Source organism: Brachyhypopomus gauderio, unplaced genomic scaffold (assembly GCF_052324685.1).
Source record: "Brachyhypopomus gauderio isolate BG-103 unplaced genomic scaffold, BGAUD_0.2 sc88, whole genome shotgun sequence".
NCBI classification, from domain to species: domain Eukaryota; kingdom Metazoa; phylum Chordata; class Actinopteri; order Gymnotiformes; family Hypopomidae; genus Brachyhypopomus; species Brachyhypopomus gauderio.
In genome coordinates, this window is record NW_027506909.1 from 1,001,456 (window position 1) to 1,020,407 (window position 18,952).

At 45.2% G+C, this 18,952-nt stretch overlaps 2 protein-coding genes across 14 annotated transcripts in view; both read right to left on the bottom strand.

Moving 5' to 3' along the window:
- ubr4 (ubiquitin protein ligase E3 component n-recognin 4) overlaps positions 1 to 9,246 on the bottom strand; it is a 38,738-nt gene extending 29,492 nt beyond the window's left edge. For 5 of the 12 annotated variants that reach the window (XM_076991992.1, XM_076991991.1, XM_076991989.1 and 2 more), the window contains exons 1-24: positions 9,092 to 9,246; positions 7,007 to 7,104; positions 6,706 to 6,809; positions 6,482 to 6,611; positions 5,062 to 5,201; positions 4,835 to 4,937; positions 4,591 to 4,732; positions 4,379 to 4,503; positions 4,165 to 4,289; positions 3,981 to 4,040; positions 3,695 to 3,885; positions 3,479 to 3,578; positions 3,244 to 3,381; positions 3,029 to 3,146; positions 2,715 to 2,816; positions 2,571 to 2,609; positions 2,189 to 2,376; positions 1,702 to 1,858; positions 1,492 to 1,577; positions 1,224 to 1,393; positions 817 to 1,096; positions 592 to 727; positions 369 to 448; positions 116 to 244 (exon numbers count right to left, since the gene is read on the bottom strand). In XM_076991992.1, the coding sequence (XP_076848107.1) occupies positions 116 to 244; positions 369 to 448; positions 592 to 727; positions 817 to 1,096; positions 1,224 to 1,393; positions 1,492 to 1,577; positions 1,702 to 1,858; positions 2,189 to 2,376; positions 2,571 to 2,609; positions 2,715 to 2,816; positions 3,029 to 3,146; positions 3,244 to 3,381; positions 3,479 to 3,578; positions 3,695 to 3,885; positions 3,981 to 4,040; positions 4,165 to 4,289; positions 4,379 to 4,503; positions 4,591 to 4,732; positions 4,835 to 4,937; positions 5,062 to 5,201; positions 6,482 to 6,611; positions 6,706 to 6,809; positions 7,007 to 7,104; positions 9,092 to 9,216 (3,066 nt within the window). In that variant the 5' untranslated portion in view covers positions 9,217 to 9,246. Of the gene's footprint in view, positions 1 to 115; positions 245 to 368; positions 449 to 591; positions 728 to 816; positions 1,097 to 1,223; positions 1,394 to 1,491; positions 1,578 to 1,701; positions 1,859 to 2,188; positions 2,377 to 2,570; positions 2,613 to 2,714; positions 2,817 to 3,028; positions 3,147 to 3,243; positions 3,382 to 3,478; positions 3,579 to 3,694; positions 3,886 to 3,980; positions 4,041 to 4,164; positions 4,290 to 4,378; positions 4,504 to 4,590; positions 4,733 to 4,834; positions 4,938 to 5,061; positions 5,202 to 6,481; positions 6,612 to 6,705; positions 6,810 to 7,006; positions 7,105 to 9,091 lie in introns of all 12 variants that reach the window. The other 7 variants (XM_076992000.1, XM_076991997.1, XM_076991990.1 and 4 more) reach the window with 6 other exon arrangements.
- Positions 9,247 to 9,466: 220 nt separating this feature from the next.
- emc1 (ER membrane protein complex subunit 1) lies at positions 9,467 to 18,844 on the bottom strand. 2 transcript variants are annotated; one of them, XM_076991947.1, is made up of 21 exons: positions 18,691 to 18,844; positions 18,257 to 18,384; positions 17,991 to 18,056; positions 17,818 to 17,911; positions 17,603 to 17,731; positions 17,349 to 17,475; positions 17,112 to 17,267; positions 16,833 to 17,000; positions 16,638 to 16,709; positions 16,434 to 16,532; positions 16,257 to 16,353; positions 16,006 to 16,122; positions 14,545 to 14,744; positions 14,199 to 14,348; positions 12,799 to 12,960; positions 12,448 to 12,705; positions 12,093 to 12,266; positions 11,707 to 11,917; positions 11,502 to 11,586; positions 11,264 to 11,393; positions 9,467 to 11,027 (listed from the first exon to the last, which is right to left on the bottom strand). In XM_076991947.1, the coding sequence occupies exons 1-21, from the start codon at positions 18,780 to 18,782 to the stop codon at positions 10,848 to 10,850; spliced, it is 2,895 nt and encodes a 964-aa protein (XP_076848062.1). In that variant the 5' UTR covers positions 18,783 to 18,844; the 3' UTR covers positions 9,467 to 10,847. The 2 variants fall into 2 exon arrangements, with proteins under 2 accessions (XP_076848062.1, XP_076848061.1); XM_076991946.1 differs by having other exon boundaries at positions 16,434 to 16,709.
- Positions 18,845 to 18,952: the final 108 nt, after the last annotated feature.

Consider the following 18,952-nt stretch of genomic DNA (forward strand, 5'->3'; position numbering starts at 1 on the left):
AGAACGATTAAATTACACGCCAACCAATCAGAAACAATCTACTCTGTCTACACGTCAATGAAACATGCACCAGAAAACTGCATCGAGCAAATGCAGACTGAATGAAGCAACTCACAACTGGGGTGATGGGTTTGTTCTCCTGCCTCCTGGCGGTGTCAAACTGAGAGCCTGCCCCCAACAGGGCAATGAGAGAGGAATACAAGCTGTCGTATTTTATTGCTCCAGCGAACAGCACCTGAAAGACCTACAGAGCAATAAATGGAGGATGTGACAGGAAGATGAACACAGGGCGAAAATGAGTCTTCACCTTTTCAAAAACCCTTTTTTAATTTTATTAGTTTTGGAGCGGACGTGGCGTTTGCCATCACCTTGACGTCAAGGCGGCCCCTGTCGTCTTCCAACGCTTCAGGGGACAGGACGCAGTAGAACTTTGGCTGCACTGTAGAGTCTACATTGGAAAACACGAGAGGCCCTTAACAAAAACCTACATCCTTATTACACGGGCACTTCCAAATTAGTTTGGATTTCATTGTGTGTGATCTTAAGACCTTTGAAGACAATATGGGGAGGACGGGAGGAAGCATGACTTACTCCTACCTGTCGAGTGCTTGGCCCAGTTCTCCTCCACCTCTTTGAAGCCGTAGTAAAGTGGGTGGCTGCCTCTCTTTCCCCCCTCCTGGGTAGAACCGGCGCCAGACGCAGGTGGAGTCAGAAGGTTGTACTGCACCTGCTCACACACGAAACAGCGCTTGGACAACCTTCCTTCTAGGATAAAATCTTTGCTGAAAGAGGTCAAAGGCCACTTCTTTAACCTACCTGCTCAAACAGGTACATGGGGGCTTTGGAGTACTGGTGCAGCAGGTAGTGGAAGACGAGGAGGATGCGGGCCAGGTTGAGGGGCACGGCCTGCAGCTGCGAGTCCACCTGGGCGGCTGCCTCAGAAATGGCCTGCGCGCAGAGGGCCAGGACGCCACGCCGGCCCTTCTCCGACAGGTTGTGGAAGATGAGCAGCAGCAGTTGGAGGTGCTCCACGTTCAGGTCCTCCTCGCTGGGCACGGCTCCCTGCGAGATGTGTTGCTTCAGCGTGCCCACGAACCTGAGCCGGACAGGGAGAGGCATTCTTTAGAGCTTCTTTAAACCGTTTCCTCCGCATCATAATCTTACCTAATCGACCTAAACGTGGTGCCGTTTACTGGCAAGTTTCGCAAAAGCAAATCCCTCACCTCTCCCAGACCTTCAAGCACTCGGGCACGTCCGGGTCCCCTTGCAGGCTGGCTTTGTGCTGCCAGATGAGCAGCAACCTGGAGAGCACCGACAGGGACTGAGGGTGGATGTACATGGGCCAGGGACCTTCTGAGAACGGAGCCACGCCCAGCTGCTGCAGCAAGGTGTTCTAGACACAAGCAGAGAGGGCACTAGGGCTTTAGTCAGCCTGCCAGGCAGGGAATATTTTTAATTAAGTCATGATAACCTTTTAATCGCCCAACATACCTGCAAGGCTGGAGAAGGCAGGTCTGATGTCACCAAGGAATGGTTGAAATGGTACAGCGCAGAAGCAAATTCTTCATCAGACGAACCTAGAGTCACAACAAATTAGAGCCACAGTTATCTTTACATCAAACAAACGAGGATTTAAAACAAAGGGCATGTTAACGATAAAGGTAACGTTAAAATGTGGAGAAAAGCACACTAAGCCCCCACCCTTCACGTCTTTGTCCACGTCTTTGATGATGCTAGCCAGGGTGGCCATGTGCTGCTCAGTGAGGGACACACTTAGGTAGTTACGGATAAAGTTGTTCCTGGACTTCAGCATGGATGTGGTGATGAAGTTCAGAATACTAGAAGCCAGACTTAGGAACTGAGGGGAAAAAATGTATATATTTTTTATTATTTATCCATTTTTTTTTGTTTTAAATAGACCTCACTCCCTGTTCAGTCAAATGTCCCTGAGATGAGCTGCCTTTCCTTTTATCACATTGATCAATGTGACAAAAACAATAAAAAGTCAAAAGATTTAATCCATCTACCAATGGCAGCTTGAGATCACTGTAATCTGTCTAGGTGTTTATCATTTTAGTTATGAAAATAAATCTAGGTTATGGTTAAACTGCTCTATGGCTCGCCAAAATCCAGATATGTCTTCAGATTATACACAGATCAATCTGATACCAGAGCAGTGTCTCCTTACCAGCTCTGGGTCCTTGCGGCTGGCCAAGATATTGCCATTCTCCACCACGTTCTGTTTGCTGGGGCTCTTGAGTCTGGGCGAAGTTTCCAGAGGAGGGGGCGGAGGTGGAGGTGGGGGCGCCACCTTCTCTTTACTGGGAGAGATGGTCTCCTCAAACCACAGGCCCAGAATGGGCTCACTGTCATCATCTGTGAACGCGCAGAGAGCAAAGTTCATCTCCAAAAATCCCCCGAGGGCTGTTGTATTGCAGGCAGATTAAGAGCTGCTTCTACAAGCCGTGGGAGTTAAGACTACTGTGGGAGTCTTTATGAAAGCACGTTAAGAAAAGGGGGGGAGCATGAAGAGATGCTACAAGTCTGAGCTAATGCAGAGATCTGCTGACCTGAGACACAAGCTGCTCTTGTCCTCTCCTGTCTTCTCTCTGCTGAAATAACGAACACTGTGACTAGCCGCGTCGGCCGCAGGGGGGGTCGCGGTTAAAGCAGGGTATGTGCAACAGCACTCTGCAGCAAGAGATAAAACTGACCTGCCGCTACACCCTCTAGTGGCCTGACTCTGGTCCGTCTACTACGGCGTGCACCTTTCAGGAACTGCATGAAAATACGCCTCGCCCGCCTCAGCCCTGACTCTAGCTCAGCCGGTGAAAGACATAGCCCGGCATTCAAAACTAGGCCACTACTAGATTAGAGAATTTAATCAATATTTTTACATAGGATTAGTCTCTGGAAAAAAAAGTATTTATTCGGGCAACCATGTTCCTGGGTTTGCATTCACAGTGCTGAACTAACTTTCCTAGGCTTCACGCTAATGCTTCAGAGAGGACTCGGCCACATCCGTTACCTTGACTGCTGTCCTCCTCCGTGCTACTGAAGTCGTCCTCGTAGTAGGTGTTCGAGTCCGTGGAGGCGCTGGCATCGCTGCTCACCGAGCCCTTCCTCTGTCTCTGCAGCACGTAGGCCTGCGGGTGGAGGAAGCGGAGGAGGCGTGTTTATAACCCGCCACGTCACGCGGAGGCCCCTCCCAGCGGGCGGGGACAGGGAGGAGCGCCATCGTACCTTCTTGTAGGAGGTGGAGAGCAGCGTGAAGAGCAGGTTGGTGAGAGGCACAGAGTCGATGAGTCTCTGCACTCTCTGGATGGACGTGCTCTGGGCCATGATGTTGAGCTCGGCCGGGGGGCCGTCGCTCGCCCAGCCCTGGGGGAGGAGAGGATGAAGGTGAGCCGCTCTGCACCACGTGAAACAGAGCAGCACAGGCCGGAAGCTACCGGCGTATCGGAGGGAGGGCGATTACCCGGTGAAGCGCCTCCACCTGGAGGTCCTGGAACAGTGAGGTGAGGAGCTTGATGGAGTGGTTCGCCAGGATGACGGACAGAACCCCGAAACCTTGATGCCTTCAGGACAATGTTTTCAATAGGAAGCCATTAATATAAAGAAAAGACAAACATCTCTATTGTTTATGCAATATGTGAAGTACTTCTACCCGGCAACTGAAGGAAAGGAGGCTCACCCTTTCCCAGGACCCAGCTTAGGGGAACCTGCTCCATCCTTGGTGCGGGTAGCGATGTCCCGAACACGCAGTGCTGCCAGGGGGTCCTTCTCCTTCCCCTTGTCTGCCAGAGCGGTGGGGCTCAGGTTCAAAATTAAATACAGGCTGTTCAGTAAGCACCAGGCACCCAGGAGCTGGAAGTTCTGATAATGCTGTAGAAGGAAGCAGCGAGCAGGGACGGTGAGACGCAGCTCAGCCCGCACGTCTCTGGCATCGTGGAAATACATCAGACCTACTTCTCACTTACCTCCCCTCCAGCTCGGCGAGAGTTACTGATGGCCTGCCCGATCATGTCGTATATCTCCAGCTGTTACAACGGCAAAGAGAAAGAATCTACTGAGAAGGCTATTCTTCACTAAAACATGAAGAAACAAGAAGAATTACAAAAGACCAACGGCGGCGGTCTAATTTGTCAGGAAGAGTTCACGTACACATTTCTGCACAATGGTAGCAGCGTCGTTTTCGTAGTCTTCCTCCTTCGCACCTGTAGACGTGGTGCGAAGCTGCAGGCTACTGCCCACCTGCAGAATGGCCATGCACGTCGCCACACTCACACCTGCAAAGGAAAAACACGCCTCATTAGGACAACCGTCTCTGAGTAAACACAGGCCTTTCTATTTAAGGTGGTGGTAATAGTTATCCAACCTGCATAGAGACAGCTCAAAGCCAGCACGGTCACGTCAAGGAGCCTCGCGGGAGTCAAGGGCTCCAGTACAGGTAGGGAGAGGGTGTCCAAGGCCATGGTGACGTCAATTACCAGGGAGTGGAAACTGAGAGAAAATGAAATGTCAGCATCATTCTGAGAGGATCGGTACCATGCAGCACCACCAGAGCTCGGGAGCGCGAGGTTGCCTCACCCGTTTCGGACAGCGGTAGCGTCTGCCACGGTGGCTGGCATGATGAAGAAGGAGTTGGCAGACACAGCGTCCTGAAAGCGGTTGATGTAGCGTAAGAAGTAGGGCAGGTTCAGACACACACGCAGCAGCTTCTCCGAGCCCCCTGAGACGAGAAAACAGCAAAGTTAGAAATTGGGTTTGTTGGACTCGAGGCTCAAGACTACAGCAGTAATATGATGGATTGCGTTCGTCTAGAATTACACACCCAATTCTTGTAAACTGGAGACATTCTGTGAGATGAAGGCGTTTTTCATTTTGGCCTGCGTGGCCTGATCTGTCGTCGTCTGGTCATCACACTCGCCTTCGGCCTATAGCACAAAATGGCCAGACTTTTTCCACCTTTTATTTTATTTTTTTTTATAGTGACCATGTGCAATCAGCACTCAGTTGCTGTGGTCAGTTACTCTGTGTGTGGAGTGTAAAGACACGTACCTGCATGTGTGCAGAGGATGAGGCTAGGACAGTAATGTCAGGATTAAACACTGAGGTCAGCTGATTGAAGAAATTCATTTGCACTTCTTTGTGCCGTAGCTCAGGGTTGACCGGGGAGGGCAGCTCCTTCTGGTCCTCTACTGCACATCAGCACAAGGCAACAGGAGGACAGACCATGAGTAAACACTCTAGCTCTGAGAGCAGCTCTCTGGAAATGGGAGACTGCAAATCCCATCTGACAAAGGCAGAGGAACAAAGCTCCCTTTCTGATAGCCCAGCACGCAGAGAAGGGGGGGGGGGGGGACTCATGTACTCAGACCAGACCAGACACTGTCTAGTGTCTGTTGCACCGAGAACACATACACTGCAGCTCACATAAATCTTAGATTTTAAAAAAACATAGGACTGTCTTTGGGCCCAAAACACTTTAGTAGTCATGGTGTCAAGAGCACATTCATATATTGTACTCATTATAAAGACCACACCTAATCAATTTACATAACCAAAAGAGCAATGCAATATATTACAGGAGAGCAAATCACAAGTCAAAGGGGACACAGATGAGCCAAATCGTCAACACCAACCAAAACAACAACAAACGTGGTACTGTGAACAGGTTTGACCATGAATTCCTACATATTTCAGATTCCTTTGCACTTTCAGTTTAGTGGGGAAGTAGCCACTGACAAAACATGAAAAAAAATCTTTTAAACAAAGCAGCATTCTAATCTACAGTAGTTTTGCATTACGTTTCCGAAATCATCATCAAGTCTTATATGCCGACTTCTACTAGTCAGGAGTGTGCAGGAAGCAAAGGGCGTCTTCATGGCACACCATCATGGCAGCAACACGTTCACTACCAACAATAGCCTTAACATCCAGGACAATAAACCACTGGATGTATTTGGAAACCGTGCATTTAAGACAGTAAGGCACATGATTTTAAGGATTTCAAGATTGAACTTGCACAGAAACGTGTGCCTAGTTCAGGCTGGAAAGAGCAGGTGGGCTGGAAGACTCCACACCTCTGCCCGACAGACACGATGGCCTTACCGGTCACGATGGCCTTTTTCCAGCAAACATGACTGTTCTTCTACATCAATTTTTTTAAATGCAGCAGTCGAACGCATTTAATAACTCAGTGAAAGCAAGGCACCCTCAAACAATCACCTGGGCTTTCTTACTACAAAAATAAAGCCAAGAAAAAATGGAGTAAAAACCCAGAGAAAAGATGATAGGAAAAAAAGAAAAGAAAACTAACTCTGGAAATATTCCTCAAGTCCACAAGCATGATTGAATGAACAGCTACAACTCCAACATGTTACATTATCTAACCCGAGTATTTGGTTGTTCTCCTCAAAACAAAAACAAGGTAAAAGGATAAACACATGACAGTCGCTAGGACTAAACGAGTCCTCACCATCCGAAAGAGTCTTGACAGTCTGTGGAAGTTTGGCAGATTTCATCATTGCTGTGAAGGTGATGATCTCCGTTCGATCCAGTCGACTGCAACCAGTGCAAAGGCCTTTTATTAAGAGTATCAGGTGTTTCTGAAAAATGAACAAAATATATAAATCATAAGAAAGGCTTGACAATATGAAAAGCAAGCCAGTTATGTCATAATCAGCACAGGACATGACTGACCTGTGAAACGGCACATGCTTCGTCTGGATTCTCAAGTCGCAGGAGTGAGAATTCAATCAATACTTTACATGCTGCAGCTACTGACAGCAGATGATTTCTGGGGACTGGTGACAGGAGGAAAACCAACTGAAAGGTTTAATATCCACCCGGTATATCTATGCCTTTTCCAATGCTTATAACAGAGAAAAGGTTATGTGGCTCATTTTTTGCAGTAGTGTGAAGCCTATTACTACCAAGTTATCAGTGAATTCATGATTTATGCCACACACACCCCCCCAAGAAAGAGCAGTCATTCACGTACTTTGTCCACATACTGTGGTGATGTAATGCGCAGAGAGTGCCACAAAAGACGAGTAGAAAGGCTCGTACTGTTTATCGTGATGAAGTATCTCCGATTCACTGAAAAAGGAACACATTAACATTAGCATCTTCATCAGCTGTTGATTTACAGCTTTTAAGACTGTTGGAATGTAACTGCATGCAAGAGGTCTATCAGAAATGTTATGTTGCATGCTAAAGGTCCTTCAGAAATTAACCTAAAAACAGACAGGACTTGCAGGTCCATGCTGAATCACTGTGCCAATCAGAATCAGCATACAGCCAAATGGAAAGGTTTTTGTTTTGAGTTCTGTGTTATTTTCTTTTTATTTGTTGTTTGTCTGGTCTTTATGTGTGATAATAGACTACAATTCACAAACAAATAGGTCAAACACAGACTCTGATCAGGCTTCCGCTTCATTTACAGTGGACGTTTGAAGCGAGGAACATCAAAGCATAAACTACACAGACAACTGACTGCATGTGTGTTGACGGCACTATGGCACACCCTGCCCTACTGACATGTCAATTAAGTGCTACCTTACAGTGAACACACCGAGCATTTACTAAATGATAAACCACTCTAATAATAATAATAATAAAACATTACACTAAAGGTGAGACAAGGGTCATTTGACAGCACGTCATAAACTGAGAAAAACTCACAGTTCAGTGCAGATATGTGACTTTAAAGGTTGGCGTTTTTGTCAACAAAAGCAAAATGTATACATTTTACATTAGTAAAACTAATTATATTAGAGCAAACGAGTAAAATTAATATGCAATCAAACAACGTCCTAGCTGTGGAAGTGGTATCGCGTTTCCTGAACTGTTGTAGTGAAGGCAAAGCCCATAAAGTATGACATTTACTACTAGCTAGAGCTGGGGGAGCTGGTGGTGTAGTAACCCTGTCAGGTTGGGTCTCACATTTACTACTAGCTAACCAGGGTCCCCTAGCCCCAACCAGGGTCCCCTAGCCCCAACCAGGGTCCCCTAGCCCCAACCAGGGTCCCCTAGCCCCAACCAGGGTCCCCTAGCCCCAACCAGGGTCCCCTAACCCCAACCAGGGTCCCCTAACCCCAACCAGGGTCTCCTAACCCCAACCAGGGTCCCCTAACCCCAACCAGGGTCTCCTAACCCCAACCAGGGTCTCCGCTTCCACACAACTCATCACGCCTGAAACTAAACTCGAGTTGACAGCAGTGCAGACAACTACAACTACACACACACACACAGCATGCTGCAAGCATCACATCTAGACATTGAAATCATAGTTTCGTTTGTAAAAACAAGAACAGTTACGATTGAGCTGCCAACAGTTAAAAGGAATGAGCTTGTTAACCTGCGTTCACTGCAGCCAGTTAAGGGTGTTAGCCAAACAGCTAACGAGCAAGCTAGCTAATTAACTCGCTTGTTAATTATTTTGTTATAAATGTACCGGTGGTCGTGAGTGTTTGACGTTATTTCACTCAGACACGGACCGTAGACGCGTCTGGCCCAGCGGCGTTTAGAGCGAGTCAGCCGGGAGACACGGATCAGACACACGGAGTAACTTCAGCCCGTCAGGTGTCCCAGCATTAGCGGTGTTAGCAGCAGCGGCTAACTAGCGCCTCGGCGGCTCGCTGTGTGTGACGGGCGGCGACCAACAAACGGGCCAAACGGAGTTACAACACATTACCGCCCGGAGGGGAAACAGCGCGCCTGCCCCGCCGCCCCGCACCAACCCAACCACCGCCTAACCCCGCCGGACGGACCACCAAACCGGGATTATACAGTCAAACACCGCCGCCGCCCTCAGGTTCGGCCTGATGATGAAGCAGAATCTGGAGGAGCTGCGGCGCTAGCGGCTGTGGCTAACTGGTGTAGCACAGTGGAGCTAGCTGGTGCAGCTAACTGTTTATAGCTGCTGTAACTGGTGCAGCTAGCTCACTACTCACAGTTAGCACAGCTAGCCTAGCTTGTACCTGCGGTGTTGTCGCTAGCGCTAATGCTAGTTTAGCTAGCTAGCCCAGCTGCCCTCGTTTATCGTCCTGCACACCTACAACCACCACACACGCCGCGTCCCGACCTGTTTATGATGGATCCTATAAGCTGAGGTAGCTCCTTCGTCTCGAACGCCGTGTACGAGGCTGACAGCAGCGGCCGCACGGCTGCGGTCCACTCGGGCTCTCCATCTCCTCCACTCGACGCCATCTTGTGACTCTATTAGAATCCAGGAGCGGAAATGAGATTAATCACCTGACGTAACAGGACGTGTCGTCACTAGTCATCAAAAAAAAGAAAATTACCTCATATTCAACGCCAGTAGCATTGTAGGTACATTGTCTCACTGCATTGGTAAATGTCCAAAAGTATCACAAATGCAATTTGAATACCTCAGCATTTTATTAATCCAACTCCCACCGTCATACTTATTTTATACACAAAAATAAAAGGCAAAGGGTGGTTTAGATCTCAGTTTTATTAATAATCAGCTAGGGCTAAAATGAACCTTCAATTTGTCTGATGTATTTCAGAAATCACAGACATTTAAAACACAACATGAATAAACCAAAACTAAATAAAGTAAATCAAAAAGTAGCTTTTTACATGTTTTGTCAAACCATCCCAAAACGCTCTATTCCATAGTGATAATTTCTGACAATGGAAGAATGGTGCATAATACATTTAATAGAGATGGATAATTATAGATTGATTATTAGGTGTATTTAAATACATCTTTTAAGTATCCAAACAAATTAATAAAACCTAAGCTTATACAGAACATGCTTATGAGTGCATCGCCATCACATGACATCAGACAATCCAGTGTACCTGACCCAAAATAAGCAAGGTTTAAATAATTGTTTCTGGACTACTGTCATAAAGGTATTTTCCCATGTAGAGTTTCATATCCATCCTGCGCTAGAAGACTGGCAATAGAAGTGAGGATTATGGGTCTAAGAAAACTATGGAAGGGTGTTTAAATGCAGGGTGTTTAAATGCAGGGTGTTTAAATGCAGGGTGTTTTAGTGAAAGAAAATTGAATCAAGATTTCAGATCAAAGGAGGGAGTCATGTGAAATGCTTCAGAACTTTCTTTAGCACCATATACAGAGTACTTGTTCATTAGAACATTAAACAGCTTTATTGATATAAAAAATCAATTGCTATTATTTAACACTAAATTACTCTAATTCCCTTAACTGCTCACATTATGATACAAAAGGCTGGATCTCTCACCCTAAATGTTTAGATGCCCTAACTCTAATTGTAACCGATTGTGTACAGTACTTCTTGCTCTTAAATTCACATATAGGTAGCTGCAGTGCCATTAATAAATAAGGTGAATAGTGCAAAATAAGATGCACTAAGTGGAGGCTATTTGACCAAGTTACAAACAGCAGTTTGTCTACTTTTAAAACCTCAGTCAGTATATTTGTTAAGAGGCATGTTTAATGCAAAATGACCAAATTCACAAAACGTATTATACAAATTATAGACTAAACAGTGGCCATTCTAAAATGTATTTGTGTTTCAATATGTACGGAAGCAATCCAAGTGTCACGTATGTGGTCATTTGAATAGCTTGCATCTTTAAAAATAAATTTGCCACAAAAGCTCAATAAATAAATGTAAAAATGATAAACTGCCTAATGGTGACAGATTCGTTCTAATCACTGAGGGAGGAAAAACAAAAACAAAAAAGACGAACGCATAAACGTCTGTGTGAACGTCTGCGATGCTCATCATGCAGTCAGACATGGGCATCAGCTGACTTCCCGTCATCAACGTGACAGTCACATGGCAGGAACGGGCAGAACGCAGTCATCATGGAGGTCTGCTCTACCGCCACGCACGGTTAAGTAGCTTCACTTCTGCTAGTCGCTTGCTGATCATGGTGGCAAAGAAAAGGCCAAGAAGTACACTGCTGATCAGCACATAATCATAGTCATCCTTAAGGACGTCAAACTGCTTGGAGGGGTAGACTCTTGTCTGGTAGAGGTCAAGGCCATATGCAACCACCTATGGGAGGAAAAAGACATCAGTGTGTGCACAACTGTGCAGGGGGATACATCTCTAGAACCTAGTTGGACAAGAATATAGGTGTACACAAACATGTATATACATAAAATATACACAAACATGTACATACATAAAATATACACAAACAGTACTCCAACTGAACACATAGTAAGCATAGAGTGCATAACATTCTGACTATGCAAAAACTGTCATAATTGTATTCTTAAGATACTTGCCAGACACGTGGACTCCAAGCCAGAGGGTGAAGTGTAGATACCCTTTACTCTTGAAACACTCTGATTGTAGTTAATGAACCACTCAGTGCGAATTGGTATTTCCGGAGAATATGGTATTAGGTTTTCCTCCCTATAAAAATGAGACCCATTTGGACCAATGTAACCCAGTTATTACAGTTAACAAATGCAAAAGACATCCCTCTTTAACTGTTTGAGACGCTCTCAAACGACTGCTTACCTGCTCTGTTCAGAGGCCACTTCAGGTCTCCGTGGGTCCAGAAACATCTTTGGTAAAGACAGGATGGCACCTGACGGGAGACCCACTAAACAAAACACAAAACAAAACCAGAACATGTCAATAACATCAACAATAGATTAAAAAGCAACATCTAGTGCTGCAAACAAGGTTTCTGTGCAATTAATGAAATAATTTTAGCGCTGACCCAGTAAATGCCGACTGGTGATGCCCTTCTCAGTCAGCGTAGCCTCCAGGGTGCTTATGGGGGAGGGAAATATGTACGATTGTTGCAGCACCTGGGGTGGCTGGGGTCGGTCCAGAGAACTGAACACTGTGCTGTTATACAGCTCCATTCCCTCAAAGAGCTCGAGCACAGAGAACTCATTTCTCCGAGACTTTGTGTTCCAGTACACATACTAGAAAAGAAAACGTTTTTATTTTGATGAATTTTACACCTCTGAAGTGACATAAGGAATCCTCATGCCATGGTAAAAATGAACTGAAATCAAACGGGCACATGGACACACTTGGAAATGCAACATTGAGCTGCAAGAAACAAAAATCACACAGAGAAAAGTCAAGCTCTCTCACCACCACCCAGTTCTCAGAGTGCACAAAGTGAACAGGCCCCCTGGCCTTTCTCTGCACTGCCTCATGAACAATACGGCCAGTAACACCATCAATGAGGAAAATTCCCACGAAGCTGTGCTCCTGATGGGTGTCTGTGCTTTCAGTCACCACTGCAAGGAGGTTCGGGTTCAGGTACTAGAGGTAAAGGGGTGTTAAAAACTACAGTAAGTGACGGTTAAACTCTTGATCACCTCAAGCAAACAATTCTCTCAGATTAGCTTTAGCTGGCAAATTTCAAAGAGATTTTGAAATCGTAGCTGAGCAGTTCTGCAACAGGAGTAGCAGTTGAATGTGCCTCAGGTGGGATGAGTATTACCTTATAAAGCACACTACGGTCCCCCATGACACGACCCTGGGAGTGGACGTGCTCATTGGCGCGTTTGCCTTTCACTCCAACAATCTTCTGCGTTTCGACAGGGACGACCACCTCCCAGATGAGCTCAGTGGACAGATCCTTGCGTAGGCGGAAACCAGACAGCCTGCCCTGATTAGAGTCTACCAGATAGAAGAAAATGGAGGAAGCCATCTCTTGTAGCTGCTGCAGGACATTCTTAGTGGACGGGAATGCAGTGACCTGAAACAGAGGCAGATGGCTTCATATTAATAAGAGTGCTTTTCATTTTTGCCATGGAAAGTCTTTTTATTCTGCTGAGGCAATGAGGCTGACCTTGTACTGATCATCTATAAGGAGAAGAACCTTAGCATAGTCCTGATCCATAAGGGGCAATAAGAGAGACTGAAGCACAGGTCTAGACAAAGCTGGAACACCGATATGGCTCTTCTTGCCAAAGATGGGATTGAAAACATTGAGGCTTGCCAAGCCTGTGTTCTAGGGAGATGAAGACAGAAATCTTACTGAAGAAACCATAAAGATACCGATAGGAATGAGAATAATCCTTATTAACAATTATTTTAATTAATTATTCACGAAGAGCTCTCAAGCCTTCCTAAATGCGTCCGGGACTCTGACACAGTAACAATCTTTAAGTCTAGGTTGAAAACCCACTTATTTAATTTAGTGTTTGATAATTATCATTCAATCAATCAAATTTTATTTATATAGCGCTTTTTACAACAGTTGTTGTCACAAAGCAGCTTTACAAGTGCCGAGTCCTAGCCCCCAGTGAGCAAGCCAAGGGCGACAGTGGCAAGGAAAAACTCCCTAGTTTTGATTTTATTTCCCCCCTATTGTTTTATTGATTTTATTTTGTATTTTGAATTAATATCCCCCCTTAGATAAAGGTACAGATCCAGGAGTTCATAGGCGAAGGGTTTTATGGTAAACTGGGGCGCTGGTGCTGTCATCCTGTCACTGCTCGTGGTCACTCAAGTTTGTTAACAGTGCAGTGGACGGATGCCATTGTCTCAGGATGCCCCCAAGCCTATGTTACCTTCTGGTTCTGCCTTTTTTAGCTAGGCTGTAATAGTTTAACTTAATGCCGGAGTTGCTGCCACACTCCAGAAATGTTTATAATTTCACCTGTCCTGTATATGTCCCCATGCAGCGCTAATTTTCCCTGTTTCATTTCTCCACATGGCTGCCCGCCTGCTTGAGGAATAATGAGATGAGGAGACCAGCGATCCATCCTGGGCCAGCCACCTCCTGCCTAACCGGATGCCTGCACCATGATGGACATTATTACATCTTTTTCCTTTTCTTTCTGTATAAATTGTTGTTGTTGTCATGGTGACCGGTGTCGGCCAGAGGAGGATGGGTTCCCCCCCCCCTGAGTCTTGGTTCCTCTCAAGGTTTCTTCCTCATGCAAAAAAACTAGGGAGTTTTTCCTTGCCACTGTCGCCTTTGGCTTGCTCACTGGGAGCTAGGACTCTGCACTTGTAAAGCTGCTTTGTGACAACTGTTGTAAAAAGCGCTATATAAATAAAATTTGATTGATTGATTGAAGCCACACACACACACAAAGGGAATAAACATGGAATCAAGGCTGGATTTCGAGGTAGAAGTTGTCAGTTAAAGAAGTAGCAGGGAGAGCAGGAATGAGTGGTCTACAGGGAGGAGATGGGGTGTGTACTGGGTGAATACTTCTAGGAAGGCCTGGAGCAACCTACCTTGTCCTTAATGAGCAGAGTGCATTGAGGTGGATGAGGAAAATGAGCAGTGGTCCTTTGTACCATGAGTTTGAAAACAGAATTGGGTTGAACATTCTCCAGGTACTGACTCCACAAAATGGTTCCAGATTTACTGTCTATCCCAAACAACTAAGATAAAAAATATATTAGAAAAAAAACACATGTCGGTAATTTAAAAGGACAATGTGTCACCTCCATGATTGTAAGCATCTGTTATATCTCCCTCATCATCATCATGCAGGTACATTTTGAGAGCGCACAGATTCTTTTTTTTTTTAAACAAAAAATTTTGAGATTTTTCAAAATGTCAAGCTCAATGTCGTACCTTCCCTGAAGCGGTCACCATCACCATCATCTTTTGCAGGTTGAACTCATCCCGAGACAAAGTCTCTATGGTCACCTCGTTCTTCACCTGACTGCGGGGCTTCCTGGCGTCATAGAAGAGCTTCCACAGGTGGCCCAGCCAAGCCTGCAAGACTATGAGCTGTGAGGAGAGGCGTTTCAAAACCATTGCCAGCAGCCCGTCTGCGGAAAACACAGGAATGTATACGTTTTTGGAAACCAAGACACACACACAGACCACTCAAATCCACCAGTGTCCCACTGTTTTGAGTCCTGGCGACAATCACTGGCCTGTGTCACACACTTCACCATACCTGGCCTGCAGCGTCACACACACACTTCACCATACCTGGCCTGCTGCGTCACACACACACTTCACCATACCTGGCCTGCTGCGTCACACACACACACACTTCACCATACCTGGCCTGCTGCGTCACACACACACACTTCACCATACCTGGCCTGCTGCGTCACACACACACACTTCACCATACCTGGCCTGCTGCGTCACACACACACTTCACCATACCTGGCCTGCTGCATCACACACACACTTCACCATACCTGGCCTGCTGTGTCACACACACACTTCACTATACCTGGCCTGCTGTGTCACACACACACTTCACTATACCTGGCCTGTGTCACACACTTCACTATACCTGGCCTGTGTCACACACTTCACTATACCTGGCCTGTGTCACACACTTCACTATACCTGGCCTGTGTCACACACTTCACTATACCTGGCCTGTGTCACACACTTCACTATACCTGGCCTGTGTCACACACACACTTCACTATACCTGGCCTGTGTCACACACACACTTCACTATACCTGGCCTGTGTCACACACACACTTCACTATACCTGGCCTGTGTCACACACACACTTCACTATACCTGGCCTGTGTCACACAGGAATCGCTGCACAGCAAACAAACTGCTTACAATGACAAATTAATTGCACATAGTTATAAAATATGCAGAAGCAAACTTTTGAAATTACCTTGAATAGCTGGATCCAATTGTAGCAAAAAGAAAGGGCAAAAGGAAAATAAATATAGAGACAGTGCATGAAGAGGAAAGGTTTGTTTCTTTTGGAAAGACGGAACACTAGAGCGCAAGTAGCATAAGCAGAATCATGACCGTAAAATTTACTGTAAAATCGTAATTCAAGACATACACAAAGCAGACTTTCCAGAAAGTGTCTACCACAACAGCAAAAATTCACAGCATTGCATTAAATAATCTCAGACGGTTAAGTAGAATGGAAATAGCAGTTATGTAGGAAATGTATTAGCGAGATGACGAGAGACAGAGACACAAACACAGAACAGGGACACGGCACCATCCCTGAATTAGATTTAGACAGAACTGAGAGACTGGGATGTAGAGAGAAGAGACAGGATGCAGATTATGACCATCGTATTGCACATTACCGGCTTTCTTTCCAAACTCTCCCTCCAGTTCTGCCTGTGTTCCCGTGAGGGGTAAATCCACCATCTCCATAGTGACCACATCAGCTAGTGCCTCCTCTCTGGTCCACACAACCCTCCCTGTAGAATGACCATTTATTTTAAATACGAGTTCTATTTTGCTCATTTATTGATTTGCATAATGGCTTTGACAAAGAAAGATGTTGTATAAAGAAATGTAAATTTGCCAACTCATTGCACATATTCATGTATACCAGGCTGTTGTAAAAAGCTGAGGACAAGATCTTCATTTTGCACCATGACCCTGTAGCCCACAGAATCATCTTTCTTCAGAAAGGCATGGACATACAGCTAAAAAGACAAACCACACTCCATTAGCTCTGCACTAAAACAAGCAGTTCTGTTCCAAAATGATACCTAGTAACATTTACCTTTGCTGGCCTCCCTCCATTAGGGTCCTTGTGATAGATGATGGTGGTGTCAAGAAGCCTCCTCCCTGTATCTGCACTGTACAGGTTGATGCTGCATGCCTTGGCATCCAAATACAGAACCACAACATTATAACCAACATTGCTGCTTAATGAGAATTGAAGACTGGAAAGAAAATAAGAACATGTAGATGGATCTACACTCACAGTAGTGTTTTTTGGGGACATAACTGCAGTGACCGTCTTCTCTCCGGTTGTTGCAAAAGCGACCAGAAATGACTAGGGGGGGAAATATTTGACATGAGCTAGGTAATTGCCTGAGAACAGTTACACAATTCTACTTAACTCTCTTTTGCACCCACTCCCCCCAAGCTAATAAGTAAAACGATGTGTATTTCATACAGGGTTAAAGTCTCTGAGAGGAGAAATTAGTTCATCATTGAGCTGCAGCAGGATGTGATGGTCTGGGCCGAGCTGCAGGACGAACTCGGACAGAGGAGGACGGGCAGGGTGTGGCTGAGTGGAGATCAGGACCGGCTGAAATCCTGAGGCTACCTCCAGACCCAGAGTCTGAAGAAGAAAAAGAAGAAGAAGGTCAGCTCTCAATCTACACACTGGATATGCAAGATCTCCACAGGCCATTGGGAACACTATCTATGGTAAGGAAATAGAGGTGGACACCTGGAGCAGGATTTGGTTCATGTTTGTCTGTTCCACAGACTGCAGCGAGAAGGTGTACATGGACTGTGTGGTCAGGTCAGCGCATAAAAGGACCCCAGAACCAACAACCACACAGCTGGACTGCAGGCTGGTGATCCACGGAGCTGCAACTGATTTCTAAAAACAACAAGTGAAGATTACACACCCAGACACAGATCATTAACTATATAATGATGTGCCCTTTTATCAGAGCTGTACCTGTCTCATGATTTCTCCATCTTCAATGTTGTACTCAACTATGACAATATGAGAGTTGGGGACTACACCCAGAAGCAACACCTGGCCACTGCCTCCAGAGTAGACAATCTGATACTGAACAGTGTTACTGCACGACATAAGGTAATAGGCAAAATGACTTAAAATACAATGCATGTTCACAACATCTGTAAAGCACTTCAAAATGACAAATCAAAAGAAATTATACATCTGTGATTAGCAAGCACTCTCTTTACCTTTCTGGAAGGTTCTCCACCCATTTTTGATGGCCGTTGGAGAGGTAATGAAGAGAAAGAGCAGATTTCTTAAGCACTGCAACATATTTGACAAGGTCTTGAACTCCAATGAAAGCAGCAGACTGGAAACTAAAGGAAAAAACAAGCGTTAGATCCCAGAGATTTCATACTTTGAAAGAATACTGCTACAATAGGAAATGGCATAAAATCACAACCTTCCAGTATCAAGCACCGTCTCCCAGTTCAAGCCACCAATAGTGGTTTCCCAGGAGCGAAGAATACGTCCATTACCAACAACAACAAGGGCGTCTAGGAGACAGCAAACCTGTAGTTTAATAGAAAAGTCTCAAATGTGCTGGCACAAATGACACAATTCAGACATGATTACCTTGCCCATGCAAAAGAAGCATATCAATATGCCCCTCAGGTCCTGTCTTGTCCACATGTCGCCATACTATGGGAAACATCAATGACATTTTAGTAGAATAATTATTTTTGAATGAAAAGTGATTCATGTACAGATGTTGCTAAAACCTCGCTGTACATTTTAATCAAATACTTTACATAGTATATAGTGGAAAATTGTATATTAGCAGTACTTCTACATACTCGAATATATAAAGGTTGATAAGCTTTATGAAAAGTAAAACTTACAAAGATCTCCAGTTCTGGAATTAATAGAGGCAAAAATGTTCTTTTCTGTTGCTACCAATAGCTTTTTAGATGCTTGAGAATTAGTATCAAATACAGCAAAGCGCACTTCTCCAACAAACTGCTGTCTCCTGCAAGGAAATCCCAAAAGAATATCAAATTAACAATGAACATTGGAACATCGCACTTGGTAAAACAGCAGAAACACGCTCATATAAAATATAATATCTAATATATATCTAATATATATAATATATATCTAATATATCTAAAATATATAACATATATAATATCGTCTCTTGCTGAGATGCTGCCCAACATTAGCAGGTGGAGCAGCTAAGAACTAGCGGCCACTGCCACCGGCAGCCTGCGCGTCTTCAAATAAAAGCCCCGTGGTGTTGGGGACAGTAAGCCAGATGTCTCCATCATGTACGTACCAATCAAACTTTCCAACCTGATCTTCAAACACGGCCGCAGTAAAACACAATAAACGAAGAGAAACAAACAGCGTAGCTAACGACCAACCCATGGCTGCAGGTCACCGTCTCCCACAAGCCTTCACGGTTTAGGACCCAGCGACTGTCTGTCGTGCCAGAAAGATCTGTGACAGTTTTGTTACGAACACATTTACACACCAACTAATGTAGTGTAGTTTGTTCGAGCTGTGCTTTCTTAAACAGAACAAAACTAATATGCAAC

What these genes read in the sequence shown, in the direction of transcription:
- emc1 (XM_076991946.1), bottom strand. Translation starts at nt 18,782, where the DNA reads ATGGGTTGGTCGTTAGCTACGCTGTTTGTTTCTCTTCGTTTATTGTGT. An exon ending in TTCCAGAACTGGAGATCTTT is followed by an intron (nt 18,057 to 18,256) that starts GTAAGTTTTACT and finishes TGTTTCCCATAG; the next exon opens with TATGGCGACATGTGGACAAG. An exon ending in ACTCTGAGAACTGGGTGGTG is followed by an intron (nt 11,918 to 12,092) that starts GTGAGAGAGCTT and finishes TTTCTTTTCTAG; the next exon opens with TATGTGTACTGGAACACAAA.